This window comes from Chiloscyllium plagiosum, chromosome 5 (assembly GCF_004010195.1).
Source record: "Chiloscyllium plagiosum isolate BGI_BamShark_2017 chromosome 5, ASM401019v2, whole genome shotgun sequence".
In the NCBI taxonomy this organism is placed as follows: domain Eukaryota; kingdom Metazoa; phylum Chordata; class Chondrichthyes; order Orectolobiformes; family Hemiscylliidae; genus Chiloscyllium; species Chiloscyllium plagiosum.
Window position 1 is genome coordinate 40,719,030 of NC_057714.1, and position 23,255 is coordinate 40,742,284.

At 40.6% G+C, this 23,255-nt stretch overlaps 1 protein-coding gene across 8 annotated transcripts in view; it reads left to right on the plus strand.

The window, feature by feature from the left end:
• LOC122549819 (cytoplasmic dynein 1 intermediate chain 1) overlaps positions 1 to 23,255 on the plus strand; it is a 271,821-nt gene that overhangs the window by 175,750 nt on the left and 72,816 nt on the right. For all 8 annotated transcript variants that reach the window (XM_043689901.1, XM_043689899.1, XM_043689900.1 and 5 more), the window contains exon 10: positions 2,438 to 2,563. In XM_043689901.1, the coding sequence (XP_043545836.1) occupies positions 2,438 to 2,563 (126 nt within the window). The remainder of the gene's footprint in view (positions 1 to 2,437; positions 2,564 to 23,255) is intronic.

The window sequence follows — 23,255 nt, forward strand, 5'->3', positions numbered from 1 at the left end:
CCACAGCATCTTTCCATGCAATCGCAGGAAGTATAACACCAGTCAATTTACGTACTTCCTCCTTACTACCCAAGTCCCTAGACATCACCTTCCAGGTGAAGCAGACATTTATCTGCACTTCACTCCATTTAGCCTACTGTTTTGCTGCTCATAATGTGACCATCTCTACATTGAGGACATGAATTACAGATTGGGTGACTGCTTTACAGAACACCTATGTTCTGTCTGCACCAATGGCTCTGAGCTTCCAAATGCCTGCCACTTGAACACACCACTGTGTTCCCTGGCCAGCATCTCTGTTTCGAGCTTGCTATAGTGCTCCAGTGAAGCTCAGCACAAGCTGGAAATCAGCATCCCATTTTCCACTTGGGATATTGCAGCCTTCAGGACTCTATATAGAGTTCAATAATTTTAGGGCCTAGGCATCTTCTCCTGTGCCCTTGCCCCTACCCCAAGACTCCAGGCTTTGTTATCACATGGGCTGCTACCACAACCAACCCATTGTCAGCTACTAATGGTACCCATTAGCAGCTACTGATTCTCCCAGGCTTGCCATCACTCATTCCTTTGTCTGTCTGTTTTTCTTTCTTTCTGGACTCCATTCTACTTATTGTTTACCCCCAAAAAACACTATCTTCAGCATATATACCAATCTTTTCCTAGCTATACTCGGTTCTGAAGAAGGGTCACTGGACTTGAAATGTTAACTCTGCTTTCTCTGCACAGATGCTGCCAGACATGCTGAATTTTTACAGCAATTTCTGTTTTTGTTTCTCATTTCCAGCATCTGCAGTTCTTTGTTTTTGTTTTGAGCTAAGAATGGTATATTTTAAATCTGCTCATAAAGATTGATTGTTACTATTTACTGTATTGTGACAATCTTAAAAAAATTGTTAGTGTGCTTGCAAGTACTATAAGAATTCTGGGTATACTAGTAAATTATGGCACGGTGGCTCAGTGGTTAGCACTGCTGCCTCACAGCGCCAGGGACCCGGCTTCAATTCCTGCCTTGGGTGACTGTCTGTGTGGAGTTTGCACATTCTCCCAGTGTCTACGTGGGTTTCCTCTGGCTGCTCCGGTTTTCTCCCACAGTCCAATGATGTGCAGGTTAGGTGAATTGGTAGTGTTAAATTGCCCATAGTGTTCAGGGATGTGTAGGTTAGGTCCATTAGTCAGGGGTAAATGTAGAATAATAAGGTTGGGGAGTGGGTCTGGGTGGGATACTTTTCAGAGGGTCGATGTGGACTTGTTGGGTCTAATGGCCTGTTTCCACACTGTAGGGATTCTATGATAAATTGCAAAGAGACCAATGTGGTGACCATTTTTAAAAAGAATGACAATTCAGGCACTGACAACCAGAATCTGTTTTTGTTCCTTGGAATTGATTATTAGGGACGTAAATTAATCATGTTATCAACACGCTATTTTGGTTTGCCTCTGCATTGCCATTGACGGTTCCTCAACCTGCGTATAAAACATACCCAAATTGTGGAGGCTATGTGTCATTTCCTGTGATATTTAAATAAGTCCTCAACATCTCTCCCTTAAACTATTGGCAAGATTATCAGTGCTGTACAAATTTGCCAGAAGTCCCTTCAAGTGTTGACAATGCACTTTTTTTTTCATCATATTGTCCTTTTGAAACTTGTGTGAATTGAGGTAAAAGAGAAAACAGCACAGTCTGTTGCAACTTGAGAGAGATCAAGTAAGTCACAGGAGAAATTGCATCTCCTCCCAACCACCTCCTCACCCCGTCAAAGCCCATCAGTGGGTGACACATGATTTTGCCCAATAATAGAAAGATTGATAGATTGTTGTAGACTCTACTCTCTTGTTCCATCTGCCTAGTCTGATTTTGCATGTCCAATAGTATATGACCCAGAGACTAGCAGCTGAACTTAAATGTGTTTTCCTTTTAATATATGTTTGAAAATTGTAATTATGAGATGGTCAGTGTGCTGACATAATAAGTGCTTTGTGACTGTAGACACAAGTTTTCATTTAAGGCTGTTTCAATTACAGTTCATGGGCTAAACAATGAAAGCGTTGGAGTTTGACCTTTCTAAATGGGTAGCAATCTTACTGGAATGCATACTTATCTATTCCGTGCAGTTAGCATGAAAACTAAATTGGGAGAATACTTATTTAAACTTACTTCACTATCAAAAAAGTTCTGTTCACTTTGTTTTTTTAAAAAACCTGAAAGGACTACGGATGCTGGAAATCAGAAACAAAGACTGAAAAACCTGGAAAAACTCAGCTGGTCTGGCAGCAGCTGTGGAGAGAAATCAGAGTTAATGTTTTGGGTCCAATGACCCTTCAAAACTGTGTCTGTTCTCTATGTTCTTTGTAAACCTGCAAAAACTTTTGTAGCTGCTGTGAATTGTTTGAACATGACCCAGTATAGTGCTAATGAACCATAAACGTTTTGTTTCAGTATCCTGAATTGATGGTTGCTTCCTATAACAACAATGAAGATGCTCCACATGAGCCAGATGGAGTTGCTTTGGTTTGGAACATGAAATTCAAAAAGAATACACCAGAATATATTTTCCATTGTCAGGTAAGGATTTATACAACAGTGTCAAAACTATTTTTTAAAAAAGACTTAGCATCAGTTACTCGAATTGGAAAAATACTGTTCATTTCGAGAATACTGATTATTCTTTATAGAGTTACAATGGGAGAAATATGTATCATGGACTTGGCTGAATACCACCTTTTCAACTAGTCATCCAAATGTTCTTGTCCAGCTAAATGGAAAAACAATGGGCCTTATTTCAACATGACGTTTTCACACAACTGCGTTTTTCGAGCAATCCTTTTAGTTGTTGTGAATGGTCCTTGTACAGATGTCTTTATATAAATCTATCCTTTCTCCAAAAGAAAAGGTGTTTCATTATTTATGTTTTTCATTTCTCTTTTTACATACAACTTTGGATGTTAAAATCAACAGTGTATATGGTTTTTTCAAAAATTGTCTTTAAACTCTGTCAATTCCTAAAATGCTGGGTCAATTAGCAACTTAAAAAATTATAAGGATGATAACTTGCATTGTTTAGAGACCAAGCTGTAATTGGACTGGGTTAAATGTTATCTAGTTTTTCTTTTCAGATCATTGTGTAACTTATTAAAGAAGTGCTTCAAATAAAGAAAAATTAGGTTTGTAATAACAGCAACATCCCAGGGCTCTTCACAGAAGTATTCAAAAACAGTATGATGCTGATTCACATAAAGAAACATTAAAGAGGGGAGTTTCTTTGTGCTTTGAATCAAGGAGGTAAACCAATAAACGTTTTGACAGACACTGGAGCAATTCAGTCACTGATGATGGCTGATGATGTCTTCCAGTGAGACTAATGAATGAAAAAATAATAATTAAAGATTACAAACAAGTCTCATTGTACACAGTTAGCTTAAAGTGTGACTTGGTAAATGGGAAAGTTGTAGTGGGAGAAGTGAAACAAATTCCTATAGAAGTTTTTGATTTTATTTTCGGAAATTATCTGGCAGGTTCAAGAATACCAACTTCAAGGGTGGCCTACAAGGAATTGAAATATCATAAGAGGAATATTATGGATCTTTTCTTGACAGTTTGTGAAATTGTTAATTGTTCACTGGACCATACCAAATCAAAAAGAAATTCTGTAATGTAAGTTGATGTAGCGAGTACTGCAGATATTGGGAGAGAATCAGTGAATATGTTGTGCTAACTTGTTGAAAATGTATTATTATAGGTACAATGATCAAGAATGATCAAGAATAGAGTGTGAAATAAAAATGAACAATTGGAGAAGGAAATCCGATATTGAAAATTCACAAGTTGACACTACAGCAATCAAGTTAGAGAAACATGGAAGTACTGGAAGGATTAAATGGCATCATGCTTTTACCTTCCAGAAAACAATTACAGTGACTTAAAGGTTATTACAAAATCATAATCAATTTGTGGGAATTGACCAGGAAAAGCTGTTTTAGCTGCACATGGTGTGAATGTGTTAAAGCAACCCCTTTACAGACTTTAATTCACTTGGATGTGGGTGTCACTAGCTGGGCCAACATTTATTGCCCATACTTGTTGAAGTTGGGAAAGTGGTGGTGAGCTTATTTCTTGAACAGCTGAAGCCTATGTTCTGTAGGTAGACCTACAGTGCCATTAAAGATAAATCCAGGGTTTTGATCCAGCGGCCGAGAAAGGAAAAGGATTTATTTCCAAGTCTGAATGGTGAGCGGTTGAAGATGGCAGTGTTCTCATCTAACTGCTGTTCTTGGCCTTATAGATGGAAATGGTTATGGGTTTGAAAAGTGTTATTTAAGGATTTTTAATGAATTTCTCCAGTGTGTCTTGTAGATAGTTCATGCTGTTGCTCCTGATGTCCAAGATAGAGGGTGTGGATGTGATGCTAGTGAAGCTGGCTGCTTTGTCCTGGATGATGTCAAACTTATTGAGTATTGTTGGAACTGCCTTCATCTAAGCAAGTGGGGATCCTGACTTGTGACATGTAGATGGTGAACAAGCTTTGGGAAGTTTTGAAGGTGAGATATTCACTGCAATATTCCTAGCCTCAGGTCAATGGTAAACTCCAGGGTATTGCTAGTGGGGAATTTAATGATGGTGAAGGAGTGATGGTTAGAAGATCTGTCTCTTACTGACATTTGTGTGACGTGACTGTTACTTGCCACCTGTCAGACCAAGTCTGGGTATTGTTCGAGTCTTGCTGCATTTGAACATGGACTGCTTCAGTATCTAGAGTCATAAATGATGCTGAAGATTGTGCAGTCATTGCAAACATCTCCAGTTCTGACCTTATGATAGAGTGAAGGCCATTGATGAAGCAGCTGAAAATGGTTGGGCCTGGGCCACTACGCTGAGGAGATCCTGTAGAGATATCCTGGAGCTGAAATGACTGACCTTCAACAACCACAGCCAACTTTCTATATTTCAGGTATGACTCCAACCAGTGGAGAGTTTTCCCCATGATTCCCATTTTTTCTGGTTTTGCTAGGGCTCCTGATGTCACACTCAGTCAAATGAGGTCTTGTCATCAAGGACTGTCACTCTCATCCCATCTCTGGAATTCAGCTCTTTTGTTCATGTTTGAACCAAGGCTGTAATGAGATCAGGAGCTGAGTAACCCCGGTGGAACCCAAGCTAGGCATCAGTGAGCAAGTTATTGCTAAGCAGATGCCATCTTCCATCATTTTACTGATGATCAAGATTAGACTAATGGAGCCGTGATTAGCAGGGTTGAATTGGTCCAGTCTTTTGCGGACAGGACATATCTTGGCAATTTTCCACATTGGTAAAAACAACGACTGCAGCTGCTGGAAACCAGATTCTGGATTAGTGGTGCTGGAAGGGCACAGCAGTTCCTTGGATGCTGCCTGAACTGCTGTGCTCTTCCAGCACCACTAATCCAGAATTTTCCACATTGTCAGGTTGATATCTGTGTTGTAACTATACTGGAACATCTTTACTAGGGGTGCAACAGCTCTGGAGAAAGAGTCTTTACTACTATTACTGGAATATTATTAGGACCCATAGCCTTTGCAGTATCCAGTTCAACCAACCATTTCTTGATATCATGTGGAGTTATTGGAATTGGCTGAAGACCGCCATCTGTGGTGCTGGAGACGAATGGAAGAGGTTGAGATGGATCATCCACTTAGCTTGTTTAACGGTGTTCCCTAACTTCATAACTGACCTGTTGAGCATAAAGTGCAGTACTCTGATCAGATACCAGAGCAGTAAATAAGATTGCAAATTATTTCAGCAATGACAATCACTAACTTCAAATTTGTTAAACTTTTGCAGAGAAGTCAGTACATCCACTGATTTGCAATGAGCGTTGCTTCTCAAAAGTTATCTGCCTGTAAATATGTTAATGTTTTGTGGTTTTTTGTTTTAAAAGAGATGTCATTCCTAACTCTGTCATGCCTCATTACCTACTTCATGGACAAAGAACAAGGAAAATTACAGCACAGGAATCATCCAAGCATGTGCCAATCCAGATCCTTTATCTAAACCTGTTGCCTGTTTTCTAAGGATCTGTATCTGTCTGCTCCCTGCGCATTCATGTATCTGTCCAGATACATCTTAAATGACGCTATCATGCCTGCCTCTACCATCACGCAAGTCTCCCTTAAACATTTCCCTCCTCACTTTGAACTCGTGACCCATAGTAACTGGGGGAAAAAGCTTCTTGCAACCCACCCTATCTATATCTCTCATGATTTTAGGTCCCCTCAATTGAGGTCGACCTCAATTAGGTGTCCCCCAACCTGTCTTCCTAATGAAAATAATCCTAATCTGCTCAACCTCTCTTCATAGCTAGCACCCTCCATACTAGGCAACATCCTGGTGAACCTCCTCTGCACTCTCTTCAAAGCATCCACATCCTTTTGGTAAAGTGGTGACCAGAACTCTGTACACTATTCCAAATGTGGCTGAGCAAAAGTCCCATACAACCTTAACATGATCTTCCAACTTCTGTAATCAATATCCCTTCCGATGAAGGAAAGCATGCCATATGCCTTCTTGACAACTCTATCGACCTGTGTTGCCACCTTCAAAGTACAATAGACCTGAAAACCCAGATCTCTCTGCACATCAATTTTCCCCAGGACTTTTCCATTTACTATATAGTTCACTCTTGAATTGGATCTGGCATTTGCCTGGATTGAACTCCATCTACCATTTCTCTGCCCAGGTCTTCAATCTATCTATATTCTGTTGTATTCTCTGACAGTCCCTTTCACTATCTGCTACCCACCGAGCTTAGTGTCATCTGCAAACTTGCTAATCAGACCACCTATACCTTCCTCCAGATCATTTATGTGTATCACCAACAACAGTGGCCCCAGTACGGATTCCTGTGGAACACCACTGGTCACAGTTCTCCGTTTTGAGAAACTCACTTCCACTACTCCTCTCTGTCTCCTGTTGTCCAGCTAGTTCTTTTCCATCTAACTAGTACACCCTGAACCCCATGTGAGTTCACTTTCTCCATCGGCGTACCATGGGGAACCTTCAGAAATGCCTTACTGAAGTCCATGTATATTACATCTACAGCCCTTCCCTCATCAATCAACTTTGTCACTTCCTCAAATAATTCTATTAAGTTGGTAAGATATGACCTTCGCTGCACAAAACCATGTTGCCTATCACTGATAAGCCCATTTTCTTCTAAATAGGAATAGATCCTGTCCCTCAGTATCTTCTCCAGTAGCTTCCCTACCACTGATGTCAGGCTCACCATTCTATAATTACCTAGATTATACCTGCTACCCTCCTTAAACAAGAGGACAACATCAGCAGTTCTCCAGTTGTCCAGGACCTCGCCCGTGTTCAAGGATGCTTCAAAGTTTTCCGTTAAGGCCCCAGCTATTTCCTCTCTCATTTGCTTCAATAACGTGGGATAGATCCCATCCGGACCTGGGGACTTGTCCACCTTGATGCTGTTTAGAATGATTAATTACACAAACATTAATTGCTACTTGTTAATGCAAACCTGGATACTGTCCAGATCTTGTTGCATTTGAACGTGTATTGCTTCAATATCTGTGGAGTCACAAATGATCCTGAATATTGTGCAATCATCACTGAACATCTCCATTCAGAACACTTCCTCCCTCCTTATGCCAACTTGACCTAGACTAATCAAATATCTATCCCTAACCTCAAAAACGGTCATGTCCCTCTCCTCAGTGAATATCTATGCAAAGTACCCATTAAGAATCTCACCCATTTTCTCTGATTCCACACATAACTTTCCTCCTTTGTCCTTGAGTAGGTCAATCTTTTCTCTAGTTACCCTCTTTCTCCTTATATATGAATAAAAGGCTGGGATTTTCATTAATCCTGTTTGCTAAAAATATTTCATGGTCCCTTTTACCCCTTTTAATTCTTCATTTCAGATTGGTCCTACTTTCTCGATATTCTTCCAAAGCTTTGTCTGTCTTCAATCATCTAAACCTTATGTATGCTTCCTTTTTCCTCTTAGCTAGTCTCACAATTTCACCTGTCATCCATGGTTCCCTAATCTCGCCATTTCTATCCCTCATTTTCACAGAAACATGTCTCTCCTGGCCTCTAATCAACCCCTCCTTAAAAGTCTCCCACATATCAAATGTGGATTTACCTTCAAACAGCTGCTCCCAATCTATATTCCCTAGCTTTTGCTGAATTTTGGTTTAGTTGGCCTTCCCCCAATTTCGCACTCTTCCTTGAGGACAACTCTCATCTTTGTCCATGAGTATTCTAAAACTTATGGAATTGTGATCACTATTCCCAAAGTAATCCCCTACTGAAACTTCAACCACCTGTCCAGGCACTTTCCCCAACACCAGGTCCATTATGGCCTCTTCCCGAGTTGGACTATTTACATATTGTGCTAGAAAATCCTCCTGGATGCTCCTTACAAATTCTGCTCCATCTAGACATCCAACTCTAAGTGAATCCCAGTCAATATTGGGAAAATTAAAATCTCTTCACCACCACCACCCTGTTGCTCCTACATCTTTCTCTAATTTGTTTACATTTGTACCTCTATTTCATGCTTGCTATTGGGAGACCTGTAGTACAGCCCCAATATTGTTACCACCCCCTTCCTATTTGTGAGCTCTGCCTATATTGCCTCACTGCTCGAATCCTCCATAATGCTATCCTCCAGCACAGCTGTGATATCCTCTCTGACCAGTAATGCAATTCCTCCACCCCTTTTACTTTCCTCTCTGTCCCGTCTGAAGTATAGATATCCTGGATATTTAGATTAGATTAGATCACATTACAGTGTGGAAACAGGCCCTTCGGCCCAACAAGTCCACACCGACCCGCCGAAGCGCAACCCACCCATATCCCTACATTTGCCCCTTACCTAACACTACGGGCAATTTAGCATGGCCAATTCACCTGACCTGCACATCTTTGGACTGGGAGGAAACCGGAGCACCCGGAGGAAACCCACGCAGACACGGGGAGAATGTGCAAACTCCACACAGTCAGTCGCCTGAGTCGGGAATTGAACCCGGGTCTCTGGCGCTGTGAGGCAGCAGTGCTAACCACTGTGCCACTGTGCCGCCCACTCTGTTTCTGCTCATTGTTGCCTCCTTTATTGCTGTCTTATGCCTCAGCTCCACATCCTTTTCTTACTCTCCCCCCCCACCCCACCCCCAACATGGGGTTTGTTGCCTTCCCACAAGTTTCCAACCACTGAGTTGGAAAATTGGCAGTTTATCTTATAAAGTACTCATTATACATCAATGCATAATGACTACAATTTTTAAAACTGCGAACCCACAGCAATGTGGCATGCAGTGGATGCATGAGTTTCAATTAGATATCTGGTATGTGGTGGGAGTTACAATTTAGAAACACTGGGGTTTGGTTGAATTGATGATTTACTTCTCTCTGCTAACCTGGAGTACAATTGTGGACTTTGATAGCATTGAAAGATGAAGCTAAACTTCAACAGGCGGGTGTGGAGGGCCAAGTGTTTTAGCAATATTGAATTTCTTAGTGCGTTTTGGTCATTTCAGGAGGGAATTTGTTATATATGATAAATTCTTAGGATTATTCACATGGTTTAGGATTATTCAAGCATTTGATGACCGGGTTTGGGCAATCCCAAATCTGAAATATGAATTTATTCACAATGTTCTTTGTTTGTTATTGACTAACTTGAAAATATCTTTAAAAAAGACCAATTTTACATTTCCATCGCATTGACTTGTCTGCAGTGCATATTGGCCTCTGTTACTACTTGTGTTAAACAGTGTTATAATCTCAAGGGAGATTGTTAATTTTAAAAAGAATTCAGGCTCACAATTAGTAGCTGAAAGAAATTCCACAACAATATTTCACATTTTTAAGAATTCTTTTACTGCAGAAGAATTAAACAAAGCAAGCACTACAAATTTAATGCTATGTTTCATAAAACCCAAATATTTAAGCCCAGAGATCTTGACTGGATAATCCCAGATCTATTTTTGGTTCCACCCAAGAGTTCACTTCTACATTCTGCAATATTCCACTTGAATAGATCTCAGCTCCCCTTGGATCTCTCCTCAGTGCTGGTGTATCTCCAAGGTATGCTATTTCATGGGGATCTTCCATTAGCTTTTGACAAAGTGATCCTTCAACTTTCTTTCAAAACCTCCCAACTGTGGATTTTGTAGTTAAACTTGGATCTCAATGTCTTTGTGTTTAGTGCATTAAATTCCAGAAACACCCTGCTTCCCAATGGCCTCTGTACTCCTTCTTGATTAACATTTTTAACAGACACAGGTAATTTTCTCCCAGTCTGCTTCCACTGTCCCTGCACAGCTGTTGCTCTCTCTCTTGCATTACAGTTCCTGTCAGCTTCATCTCTGTCTGCTTCAACCAAGTTGACTGTGACTGCTGACCACCTGTATCTGCAAGAAAAGATGCAGATAAATTGTGGCAGAAATATCTTCCTCATCCCCACAGCCCATCTCAATAGCAACATGAGAAGCTCCAAGTAAAAATGAAAATGAATTATCGTTTTTCCTTTGAAACAATGTGTTGATTTTTTTGAGTTACGTTGATAATTTAATATGCTAATTCCACCGAGAAACCCCATTCTTTGCGAAGGTGGTTTTAACCTCTTTGACCTGGTAACTACATGAACCGTCTAAATCCCAATTGAAATAAGTGTAGACTCTTGACTCTTCCAAGAGTTTAGATATCAGTCATCCATTTTTTAAATGTTCTTACTTCCAACTTTGAACTTCCAACTAAACACAGATTTTCCTCTGAATGTAATTTCCCCAGGCCTATTGACTATTCCTCAGCCAAGAATTTACATTTATTTATGTTAAGTTCTGGAAATGAATTTTCAATGCAGTCACTAAAACTTGTCATTTATGAAATAAGATATTCATAAAATTCTCTTGTTAAAAACTTAAAAACAAAAGGGGATCTAATACATATTTAAGAATCTCCTTAATATGCTGACAGTATTAAGCACAACCAACAATGGGCCAGCATCAACTAAGGGACATGGAGGGTGTCCAAAGAAATGTTTAATGTTATTCAGAAACAGTTCATACCCATGAGGAGGAAAAGCTCCACCACTCAGGGAAAAAAAAACCCACTGCCATGGACATCTGAGGTGGTAAGGGACAGAATAAAATTATAAGAAAGCGTTCATAAAAATGCAAAGACGAGTACAGATTCCACAGAATTGGGCAAGTGCAAAGACCAGTAAAGTTCACAGTGGCTTATAAAAGGAGTTAAAAGATTTGGAAAGGAAACTTGCAAGGGATATAAGAGGTAATAGGGGATTTTATTTTTATATAAAAAGAAAGTGGCTGGTTAAGTGTACCTTGGCCCACTGAAGGCTAAGAGTATGGATATTGTCAATGACCGTGGGAAAATAGCAAACATACTGAATGATTATTTTGTGTCAGTGTTCACAGCAGAAAAGGAGGATAGCTTATCGGATGTCTAATAGGAAATAACAGAAAACTGGGGGAGGTAATAGCCTAGTGGTACTATTGCTAGACTATTAATCCAGAAACTCAGTCACTGTCCTGGAGACAACTGCTCAAAATGCACTACCACAGAAGGTGTAATTTGAGCTCAATTTTTAAAACAATCTGGAATTAATAATCTACTGATGATCGTGAGTCCATGCCGATTGTCAGAAAAAAATTCTGGCTCACTAATGTCTTTCAGTGAAGGAAATCTGCCATCTTTACGTGGTCTGGTCTCCATGTGACTCTAGACTAACAGCAGTGTGATTGACTCTCAATTGTCCTTTGAAATGGCTTGGAGCACCAATCAGTTCAAGGGCAGCTTGGGACGACCAGTAAATACTGGCCAGCCAGTGACACCCACATCCCAATTGTTGATGCCGGAATCATAATCTTTTAAAGTCATAGAGCTGTAACAGACCCTTTGGTCCAACTTGTCCATGTCGACCAGATATCCTTAATTAATCTAGTCCCATTTGCCAGAATTTGGCCCTTTTCAAAAACGCATCCAGCTGCTTTTTTACATTTTGTAAGTGTACTAGCCTCCACAACTGCTTCTGGCAGTTTATTCCATACACCCATCACCCTCTGCATGAAAATGTTGTCCATTGGATCTCTTTTTAAATCTTTCCCCTCTCACCTTAAACCTATGTTCTCTAGTTTTGGCCTCCCCTACCCTGGGAAAAAGACCTTGACTATTCACCTTATCCATGCCTCTTGTGCATGGAATAAGCAGCCAGTGGCGGTGGCTAAAATTACAATATTTAAAAGGTATTTGGATGGGTATATGAAAAGGAAGAGTTTAGAGGATTGTGGGCCAAATGCTGGCAATTAGGACTCTATTAGATCGGTATGTCTGGTTGGAGCAGACAAGTTGAACCGAAGGTTCTGTTTTTGTGTTGCTTGACTCTATGATTTTATAAATGTCTATCAGGTCACCCTTTAGTCTCTGAAGCCTAAATAACCCCAGCCTATTCAATCTCTCCGTATAGCTCAAGTTTTCCAACTGGCAACATCCTTGTAAATTTTTTATGAACCCTTTCAAGTTTCACAACATCTTTCCTATACCAGGGAGACCAGAAGTGAACATTGGTTAGGATACTTCTGGAATACAATGTTCCAGCTGGTCAAAGAACTGCACCAAATACTGCCTTCAATACCCTGTCTACCTGCGAATTCATTTTTAGGGAGCTATGAACCTGCAATCCAAGGTCCCTTTGTTCAAGAACACTCCCAGGATCCTACTATTATGTGTATAAATCGTGCCCTGGTTTGCCCTACCAAAATGTAGCAACTCACACTTATCCAAATTAAACTTCATCTGCCATCCTTGGCACATCAATTCTTCTGATCAAGATCCCATTGTATGCTGAGGTAACCTTCTTTACTGTCCACCGCACCATCAATTTTGGTATCATTTGCAAATTTACTAACTATACCTCCTATATTCACATCCAAATCATTTGTGTAAATAATGAAAACCAGTGAACCTGTGCTGATCCCCGTGGCAGACCACCAGTCACTGGCCTCCAGTCTAAAAAGCAACCCTCCACCACTGCCCTCTGTCTCGTACGTTCAAGCCAGTTCTTTATCCAAATGGCTAGTTCTCCTTGTATTCCATGTGATTTAATCTTGTTAACCATTCTACTATGTGGAACCTTATTGATCGCCCTACTGAAGTCTATATAGACAACATCTACTGCCCTACCTTCATCAGTCCTCTTCGTTACTTCTTCAAAAAAACTCAACCAAGTTAGTGAAACATGATTTTCCAAATACAAAGCCATGTTGATTATCCCTAATCAGTCCTTGCCTTTCTAAATGAATGTAAATCCTGTCCCTCAGGATTCCCTCCAACAACTTACCCACAACTGATCATCTGGCTCACCAGTCTATACTTCCCTGGCTTTTCCATACCACCTTTCAGAAATAATGGCACCACTTTAGTGAACTTCCAGTCTTCTGGCACCTCACCCGTAGCTATCAATGATATAAATATCTCAGCAAGGGACCCTTGGATTCAGGAGTTGCTCCTCCAGATTGGAAATTCGCTCATGTCACTTAACTCTTTAAGAATGATGACAGAAGGAAATCAGGAATTATAGACCAATTAACTTGACATCTGTGCTGGCGAAATTGTTGGAGTCTAGGATCAAAGATAGGGTAACAGATCACCTCAAAAATGTTCAGTTATTCAGGAGGGTCAGCATGAATTCATGAAGGGTAAGTCATGCCTGACAAACCTCATAGAATTATCTGAGGTGATGGAGAGATGTAAGTTGATAAATGTTGATTAAATGGACTTACAGAAAGCTTCTGATGAGACTATTAGCAAAGATGAAAGCCCAAGGAATTGAGGGCAACTTACTGAATTGAATAGAAAACTGGTTAAGTGGCAGTAACAGAGTTGGAATAGTGGGTAAGTGCTCAAATTAGCAGGACATGACAAGTGGTTCCACACAGGGATCTGTGTTGGGACTCAAATTTTCACAATATTCATTGACTTGGATAATGGCATAAAAAGTCAAAGATCAAATTTGCTGACAACACAAAATTGAACAGCACTGTAGACCGTGTTGATGACAGCATAAAATTACAGTAGGATATTGAAAGATTAGGTGAATGGACAAAGGTATGTATCCTCTTTCAGTTTTCTTTATCAATACCTTGACATGTACTGCACTTTCTGGTATGAAGATCATGTCTTTCCAGTCAGTAGAGTTTGATTGATCCTAGTGTCACTCCTTATCACGACAGGCTTGCTCATCTCACACAGGGGAAATATGAACACCTTTCCTTTAGATATAAGATCCTGGTTACTCTCAGGGATTTGTTTAGCTTCATTTGCCATTTTAGAAGTGCCTTGACAGGGATATTGCAAAAAGAGTCATATCCTGGTTTGCTATGGTCTCTGTGTGAATCCCATTCTCTGCATAGGGTGAATGTGCCCAGATAAATCTCTCTGGTTTTCCCTGTTGCAGTTGGCCTCGATGTGCCCTACATTTCAGCCATTGATAAACAGAAGTTTTTTGATCTTGTCTATCATCTAAGCACCACACTATCTGTCCTGCGGACAGCTCTTGATCATTTTCCCTTTCTTTCATGGGTGGTTAGTTGTTTTATTAATCACTCACCCTATCCTTATTCTGTTCAGTTGGTTGGGGTGACTAGGAAATGGTTTCTTCTGGAGTAGAGGATTGAGGATCATCTCATCAGGTAAGGTGGCTGTTTGCTTTGAGCCTATCACTCTGTTCCTTGTGGTATCTTCTTATTGGAAGGGAGATGATGCTTTGAAACATCTTGGAGAGTTGTTTTGAGTTTTTCATAAGCGGTTCTGTTTTAAGTACCTGTCCTCACTGATAAAAGCAAACTTCTTCCGTCTTTCAAAGTCATTTCCTGATGGATTTTTTTTTACAGTACATCTACAGCTAAGATTTTTTTTTAACTGTAATCAGTAATTGGTCGCATTTCCTCAGGCAAAAGGAGTAAACCTGTATGTTTTCCCTGAAGAGTTTTCTGCATAAGACTGACCTCTCTAACTGCTGCACCACCTCCTCAAAATTGATAAAGAAACCTTCTACATCTGCCTCCTCAAAATAAGGAATAAAATGAGCAAACTGAGTTACCTCCACTCTGAGTGAGCAGTGTCTTCATGGGGCACAACAGGGTTTTGCACGCCTTAGCTGAAGCTGTCTTCATTCAAACTCCTTTTCCTTCATCTTTCAAAAAAAAGCTGTTTCCTTGCTGTTTCTCATCTTTCTCTGTCTCTTCCTGATTCTTCCACTTTTTGTTTTTACTTGTAATTCTAATTTCAGCTCCTCCAAGTTTTATCTCTTGCCAGTACTGTCTCCGTTTCTTCATCCTCTGTTTCTGCCTGGAAAGCTTTGGGCAAAATTCCAATCCTCAGCATCTTATTAAATCTTTTAATTGTTGGTGGGTCAGAGCATTTAAATGCTCAAAAGTAGCTTTTCTAAACCTACTAAGAATGTGATGGCATCAAATCCAATAACTTGCTTTGTTGGACTTCAGTAAAGACTTTGACAAGGTTCTGCGTGGTAGACTGATTAGTAAAGTTAGATCATATGTGATTCAGAGTGAGTTTGCCGATTGGATACAAAAGTGGCTTGAAAGTAGGGAACAGTGGTAGAGTGTTGTTTATCGGACTGGAGGCCTGTTACCAGCGGTGTTCCACAGGATCAGTACTGGGTCCACTTTTGTGTGTCATTTATATAAATGATTTAGATGAGAATATAGGAAATGTGGTTAGTAAATTTGTGGATGACACGAAAATTAGTGGTATAGTGGACAGTGAAGAAGGTTACCTAGGATTACAAAGAGAGATCTTGATCAATTGGGTCAATGGGCTGAGGAGTGACAGTTGGAGTTTAATTTGGATAAATGTGAGGTATTGCATTTTGGTAAAACAAACAAGGGCAGACTTAAAAATTAGTGGTAGGGCCATAGTACTGTTGTAGAACAGAAACCTAGCAGTTCAGGTACATAATTCAATGAAATTTGCATCACTCATAGACAGGGTGATTAAGAAGACATTTAGTGTGCTTGCCTTCGTTGCTCAAATCTTACAGGAGTTGGGACATGATGCTGACGTTGTACAGGACATTGGTGAGGCTTCTTCTGTGTGCAGTTCTGCTCTCCCTGTTATAGGAAGGATATTATTAAACTGGAGAGGGTTCAGAAAAGATTTACCAAGATGTTGCTGGGAATGGAGGTTTTAAGATATAAAAATAGACTGGAAAGTAGGAGGTTGAAGGGTGACCTCATGAAGGGCATTAGCCAGGAAAATGACAAGGGTCTTTTCCCTGGGTAGGGGAGTTCAAAACTAGGGGCATTTTATTTTCAGGAGAGGAGAAAGATTTTAAAAGGACATGAGGGGCAACTTTTTTGCACAGTGTATTTTGTGTGGAATGAACTGCCAGAATATGGTGGATGCAGGTACGGTAACAGTGTTTAAAAGACATTTGGATAAGTTCATGAATGGAAAAGATTTGGAGGGATATGGGCCAAGTGCAGGCAAGTGGGACTAGTTTAGTTTGGGAACATGGCTGGTATGGACTGGCTGGACCAAAGGTCTGTTTCTATGTTGTATGACTCTATAACATTTTTGCAATTGAAATGCAAAATTAAGAAAACTTCCTTTTTAGTTCTTGAAATTACTGAATGGAGGCTGGTATCCTATTACCAAATCACCCTTTATTTACATGTGTTCAGTACGTGAACTCTGACCAACTGGTCTGATCCAGTCTCGAGAGTCAGGAGGCTCTCTGAGACTCCTGTTTATTTTTTTCTTTTTTTTAGAAAAACACCCGGGTGGCCAGTGACAAACACTGCCCTTCACATCAAAGGGCAGTGCTGTGTGATCAAAAACAGTGAAGGGGAGGGTAGGGACTAAATCAAAATAGAGTTGGAGGGAGAAATGATGCACTCCACTCCCTGCGGCTCCCACCTCTCCCTGAACAACTCCAGGGTGTTGGTGGACACCGCGTGCTCCTTCTCCAAGGGCACCCGGGCCCTAATGTAACCGCGGAAGAGGGGCAGACAGTCGGCCCTAACGACCCCCTCCACAGCCCACTGCCTGGACCTGTTAATGGCCAGTTTGGCCAGGCCCAGGAGCAGACCCACAAGGAGGTCTTCAGACCTGCCCTCCCTCCTCCGTACCGGGTGCGCAAAGATCAGGAGCGTGGGACTGAAGTGCAGCCAGAGACTCCTGTTTATATCTGCCAGCTAGGGCTTCGTAATTGGCCCAAATTAACCACCCTAGTCAGCGATCTCATATATTCAACAAAATCCACCTGGCAAACCTCATTCCAATCACTTCAGTTCTTATAAAAATTGGTTTCATGATAGCAATTTATCCACACAGGTTCTTTTGGTTACTCTGCTCTGTTGATTTAAATCACGGCAAGATTCCCAATTTATGACGACCAAATCTCAGGCAAAGCCCCAGTTTGTTGCAGTCAGATCCCAGTGGAGGTGTCTCAAAATATAAAAGCACTTTATAAAATCTCAGTAGCACAACGGTGCTTTTATATTCCACCCCTCTTGAGATAAATGACAACATTGAATTCACTTTCTTAATCACGGATTCAACCTGCATGTTTACCTTTAGAGAATCCTCAACTAGCACTCCCAGATCCCTTTGTACTTTGGCTTTACGAATTTTCTCACCGTTTAGAAAGTAGTCCATGCTTGTATTCTTTTTTCAAAGTGCAGTCTTCACATTTGCTCACATTGAATTCCATCAGCCATTTCCTGGACCACTCTCCCAAACTGTCTACACATGAAAGAAGTGAAATTATCACTGTATTCTAACAGATGAAAGGCTTAACAGACAATCAATTTTTCAATGTATAATTTCAGTTACATCACACTGCAAATTTTTGCTATAAATTCTGTGTTACGATCGAGCCCTCCACAATCACCTGATGAAGGAGCATCACTCCGAAAGCTAGTGTGCTTCCAATTAAACCTGTTGGACTATAACCTGGTGTTGTGTGATTTTTAACCTGGTTTTTATGTTAGCCTGAATAGTCCAGACTGGAGCATTCTGGGTAGTTTCTGTACATGTTAGCAGGCTTGATTTCTGTGTTTTGCAGGCCAGCTTCTGTTTTTTGTTATGTAGCCATGCTGTGGGTGAGCAGGGTGCAGGTCTTTTCCCCACACCACCTAACCTCCTTTGGAGATGGTCATTGCCTGTCACTTGTGTAGCAGAAATGTTACTTCCCACTTATCAATCCAAGCCTGAACTTTGTACAGATCTTGCTGAATTTGGGCTGTGACAGGTTCATTATCTGAGGAGTTGTGAAAGGGACGCAGTTTCATCATTAAATAACATCCTCACCTCTGATCTGATGAGGGAGGGAGGTCAATGATGAAGCAGCTGAAGATGGTTAGGCCTTGGACAGTACCCTGAGGAACTCCTGCACTGATGTCATAGGGATGGAATGTTTTGGCCCCTCATGCAGTTTATGATGCTTTGTGGTGGAGAATGTTTCTCCTGATTTTTATTCACTTCCGTTTTGCAAGAGCTCCTGCTGATTACACTTGGTCAAGCGGTTGACGTCAAAGGTAATGACATACATCTATCTTTGGAACTTAGCCTGGTTATCCCCCAAGTTTTGAAGCTGAGAGATTCTTTCTGGTTCAGTCAAGACTAAACCAAACAGAAAAGAAAGCTTATGATGGATACTGAAGGCTCAAACTTGTAGTCCAAAAGAGAATAGCAGAGGGTTGCTTAAAAAAGAAATTAGGGGAGTGAACATGCAGCATGGTTAATGTTAAGGAAAATCCAAAAGCATTTATAAATATGGGACAAGAGAATACACAGGGGAAGAGTAGGGCCCCATTAGACAGTGGCAATCTGACGGGAACTGTAAGGAACAATGTAGATATCAAAAGGAGGGGGGGCCTGTGATATACTTGAACAATTTAACATTGAGTGAGAGGATGTACTAGCAGGCTTGAAAATGGTTAATGCCCCTTTTCTGGGATTTGCTGCTGGCTACCTTGCTGTTTGTTGTGTACATTAAGGTCATGAATGTAGGGCGTATGATCAGTAAGTTCACAGATGCAAAATTTGGTGGTATGGTAAATAGTGAGGAGAAAAGCCATTGACTACAGAACAATATAGATGAACTAGACAGATGAACTGAACAGTGGTAGGTGGAACTTAATCCTGAAAAGGTGTCAGGTAATGCATTTTGGAAGAACCAGCAAGACAAGGGAGAACACATTAAATGGTAGGGTCCCAAGAAGAACAGAGGATCTGTGATATTTTGGTGAACATGTGCATAGATCCTCAAAGACAGCAGGACAGGAAGATAAGGTGGTTAAGAAGGCATGTGAGATACTTGCCTTTATTAGTCACAGCATTGAATACAAGAGCAAGGAGATTTATGTTGGAGCTGGTTATAATATTAGGCCATGGCTGCAGCTCTGATTGCCACACCAAAGGAAGAATATACTTGTGCTGGAGAATGTGCAGAAGAGATGCACCAGGAAGTTGCCTGGGTTGGAGAGACTGAGCCATGAGGAGAGATTAAATAAGATGGGTTGTTCTTCTTAGAGCAGAGAAGGCTGAGTGGGAGGATCGGTTTGAGCTATACAAAGTCCTGAGGGGCATAGACAGGGGAGAAACGTTTCCCTTTAGTAGAAGGGCATTAGCCAGGGGACACAGTTTTAAGGTAAGGGGCAGGACGTTTCGAGAGGGTTTGAGGAAAATATATTTCACCCACATGGGGTTGGGGTATCTGGAACTCACTGTCTAAAAGGATGGCATAAACCCTCAAGATATTTCAGAAGTTTTTAGATGAACACTTTAAATGCCATCACATACAAGGCTGCTGACCTAGTACTGAAAAATGGGATTCAAATCAATGGATATTTGATATCCAACATTGACATAGTGGGCTGAAGGATCTTGTTCCATACTGTAAAACTTAACTCTGAGGAGAAAGTGAGGACTGCAGATGCTGGAGATCAGAGCTGAAAATGTGTTGCTGAAAAAGCGCAGCAGGTCAGGCAGCAACCAAGGAACAAGAGAATCGACGTTTCGGGCATAAGCCCTTCTTCAGGAAGAAGAAGATTCCTGAAGGGCTTATGCCCGAAACGTTGATTCTCCTGTTCCTTGGATGCTGCCTGACCTGCTGCGCTTTTCCAGCAACAAAGTTAACTCTGACTCAATCTAAGTATCAATGAGCAGATAATTGAATAAATGCTGATTGATAACAATGGTAAGACACCTTATTAATCAGCCATGTTGTGATTGCACCACTGGAGCAGGTGAGATCCTCCTGTCCCAGAGGTAGAGACTATCATTGTGCCATGAAAGCCCTTGATAACACCTATCATTCTGCTGGTCATTTCAAGTACATTAACAGATTGATAATTGGCTAGAACGAATTTTACATGCTTGTTATGGACTAGCGATAATGGAACCAGTGATTTAGCTTTACACGATCAGTGTGGCTGGAGTTGTAACCATTTCTGGAGCAAACGTTTTCAGCAGGACAGCCACAGTATTTTCAGAGGCCATTGTCTGTTCTGTTTGCAGCCAGCCATTCATTGATAGCATGCAAAATATATCAAATTGTCTGAAGACTGTTATGTTGAGAACTTCAAGATGAAACCAAAATAGATTGTCCACTCAATTCTAAATGAAATAGCTGTAAATGTTTCTGCTTTGCTTTTTGCAATGGTTTGGAGGGCTCTGCCATTGTTGAGGATGGTGATATGTTGAAACAAGCTAACAAATATGATCTTATACTTTCCTCATTTAACTGCTATATAATGCTTCTTTGATCTTATTGCAGGGAATCTTTTTAGAAATATTTAAGTGAGTTAACATGAAAGCTCATTTGTTTAACCATGTTGGTGGTCTTTCTTTATAGATTTATATGTGGGTAATACCAACTTTCAATATCAAAGTTTTCCATGACTTGAAGGAATGGCAGACAGGCACAGTAAGATTAATTGGATCCAATAGAAAGACTATTTTGTCAGCATGCTGTGGGATTCTGTGCACAGTGCAGGCATTCAGACCACATCATGGAAATTTGTTAAATCTCTGATTTTTTTTTTAACCTCGCAATGCCCACAAACCATCTGCATCCTGTATAATCTGCTGTCCCCTATTATTTTATCCTGGTGTGGTCCACACTCCTTGAAGAATCTGTCATCTGTAAAAATATTGTATGCTGCATGTGCTGATGCAAATTCATTTTTCCTCAAATTTGTTGTAACAATAGAAAGTTTAATACCTTCAATATATCGCACCTTTAATCGGGTGAATCTACCCAGTCTGTAGAAAAGTCTTGATTGAATATATTTTCATAACAAAACCTCAAACAAGGTAAAGAATTTTTCAACTTTTTCTAAAAACAAATTTGGTGCACACTGAGTGATCTGATCTGTCTTAAGTATAGGTGACAAACACAGTAAGCATACATGCCAACTACAAAACTTGTGATGTTGTTTGGTAGCTTTTCAAAGAAGAATCTGGCAACTCAAAATCAAATGCAATGGAGAAAAAGCCCTGAATAAAGTTCAGGAACCAAGGCTGATACTTCAGGAACACAAACTGATTTTTCTTCAATAAAATTTCTAGAATAAAGTGTTTTAGAATCAGCTTGTGCAAAGTGTTTTATTTATTCTGTGATAGCCAAACCCACAACTTCAAATATAATGTGACAAGAAGTAGCAATAGTTTAAATGGAACATGAATGTGTTACTGCATAGGTTACATATATACCCATCTGTTGCATAGTAGAGTTAGTACTCAATTCAGTACTCAAATGCAGTTGTTGCATTCGTGTGTTCAAACATTTTTGAAGGGGTTATTAAATCTGGTGCAAAGTTATTCTCAGTAAGGGGGTCAAAGGCAAACCTTTTCTGGAAATTATTGATACTTCTGGATTTTTCTGTAGCCTTGTCTCATTTTATCATATGTATATGTTGTATATACTATTGCTGGTGATTTTGAGGGCAGTAGTGCAGAACAGAATGTTGTTCTGTTGAGATTGAGCTGATCCCCTTTTAAACTGTACCCCACAAAGTAAAGTTGGTGAGAGCTGGTGTAGATGTTGTTAGGTGAGGAAACTGTATAGAATAAAAAATGTCTGAAAGTTTTGGTTTCCAAGTCAGGCATGTCGTTACGTGTTGTTTTGAAAACCAATGATACAATATTGTTTTAATTTATTTTTGTCTTTATTGATATTTCCCTTGTTTTTATGAGTATAAGATGACAATTTTGAGAGCAAGACACTTTCACAATACAGAACCCTGTTTGAGATGACATTCAATATGGGAGATTTAAAGTTTTGTATATTATTCAATATCTTAAGATTTAATTGTTTTTGCTCAATTGATAAAAATGAAAATCTGACATTGTTGTTATAAATCTTTTAATTTTTTTGACAGTTGCACTGGTCTATGCTCTACTGCTGTGATTGCTTCATACTTGCTTGTGATGTCTGTGTACTGTGTGCTTGTGAGAGCCACTTGTCACCTCCTTGTCTTTGATGACATTATACAAGACTATGTTCCCCAAATTGCTTGATAGAATTCAGCTCTGTTCCTCCTTTGATGCTTAATGGTCTGTATTCTTATTGGGGTTCAATCTGATGTAAGACTTAAGTATTCTTGAAACTGATTTTTATTCCGAAAAGTTGAGCCACTTCGGAAAATTGTGATGTTTTAAGTGGCAGGTCTGACTGACTGTGGTCACATTTGCTTCCTCAGTGCCCACATCATTTACTGTATCCACTGCACCCGATGTGGTTACCTCTATATTGGGGAGACAGGCCGCTTACTTGCGGAACGTTTCAGGGAACACCGCTGGGACACCCACACCAACCAACCCAACCGCCCCGTGGCTGAACACTTTAACTCACCCCCCCACTCCGCCAATGACATGCAGGTCCTTGGCCTCCTCCATGGCCAGCCCCTGGCCACACGATGCCTGGAGGAAGAGTGCCTCATCTTCCGCCGAGGAACCCTCCAACCACACGGGATGAATTTAGATTTCTCCAGCTTCATTTCCCCTCCCCCCACCTTATCTCAATCCCAACCCTCTGATTCAGCACCGCCTTCTTGACCTGCAATCTTCTTCCCGACCTCTCCGGCCTATCACCCTCACCTTAACCTCCTTCCACCTATCGCATTCCCAACACCCCTCCCCCAAGTCCCTCCTCTGTACCGTTTATCTTAGTCTGCTTGGCACACCCTCCTCATTCCTGAAGAAG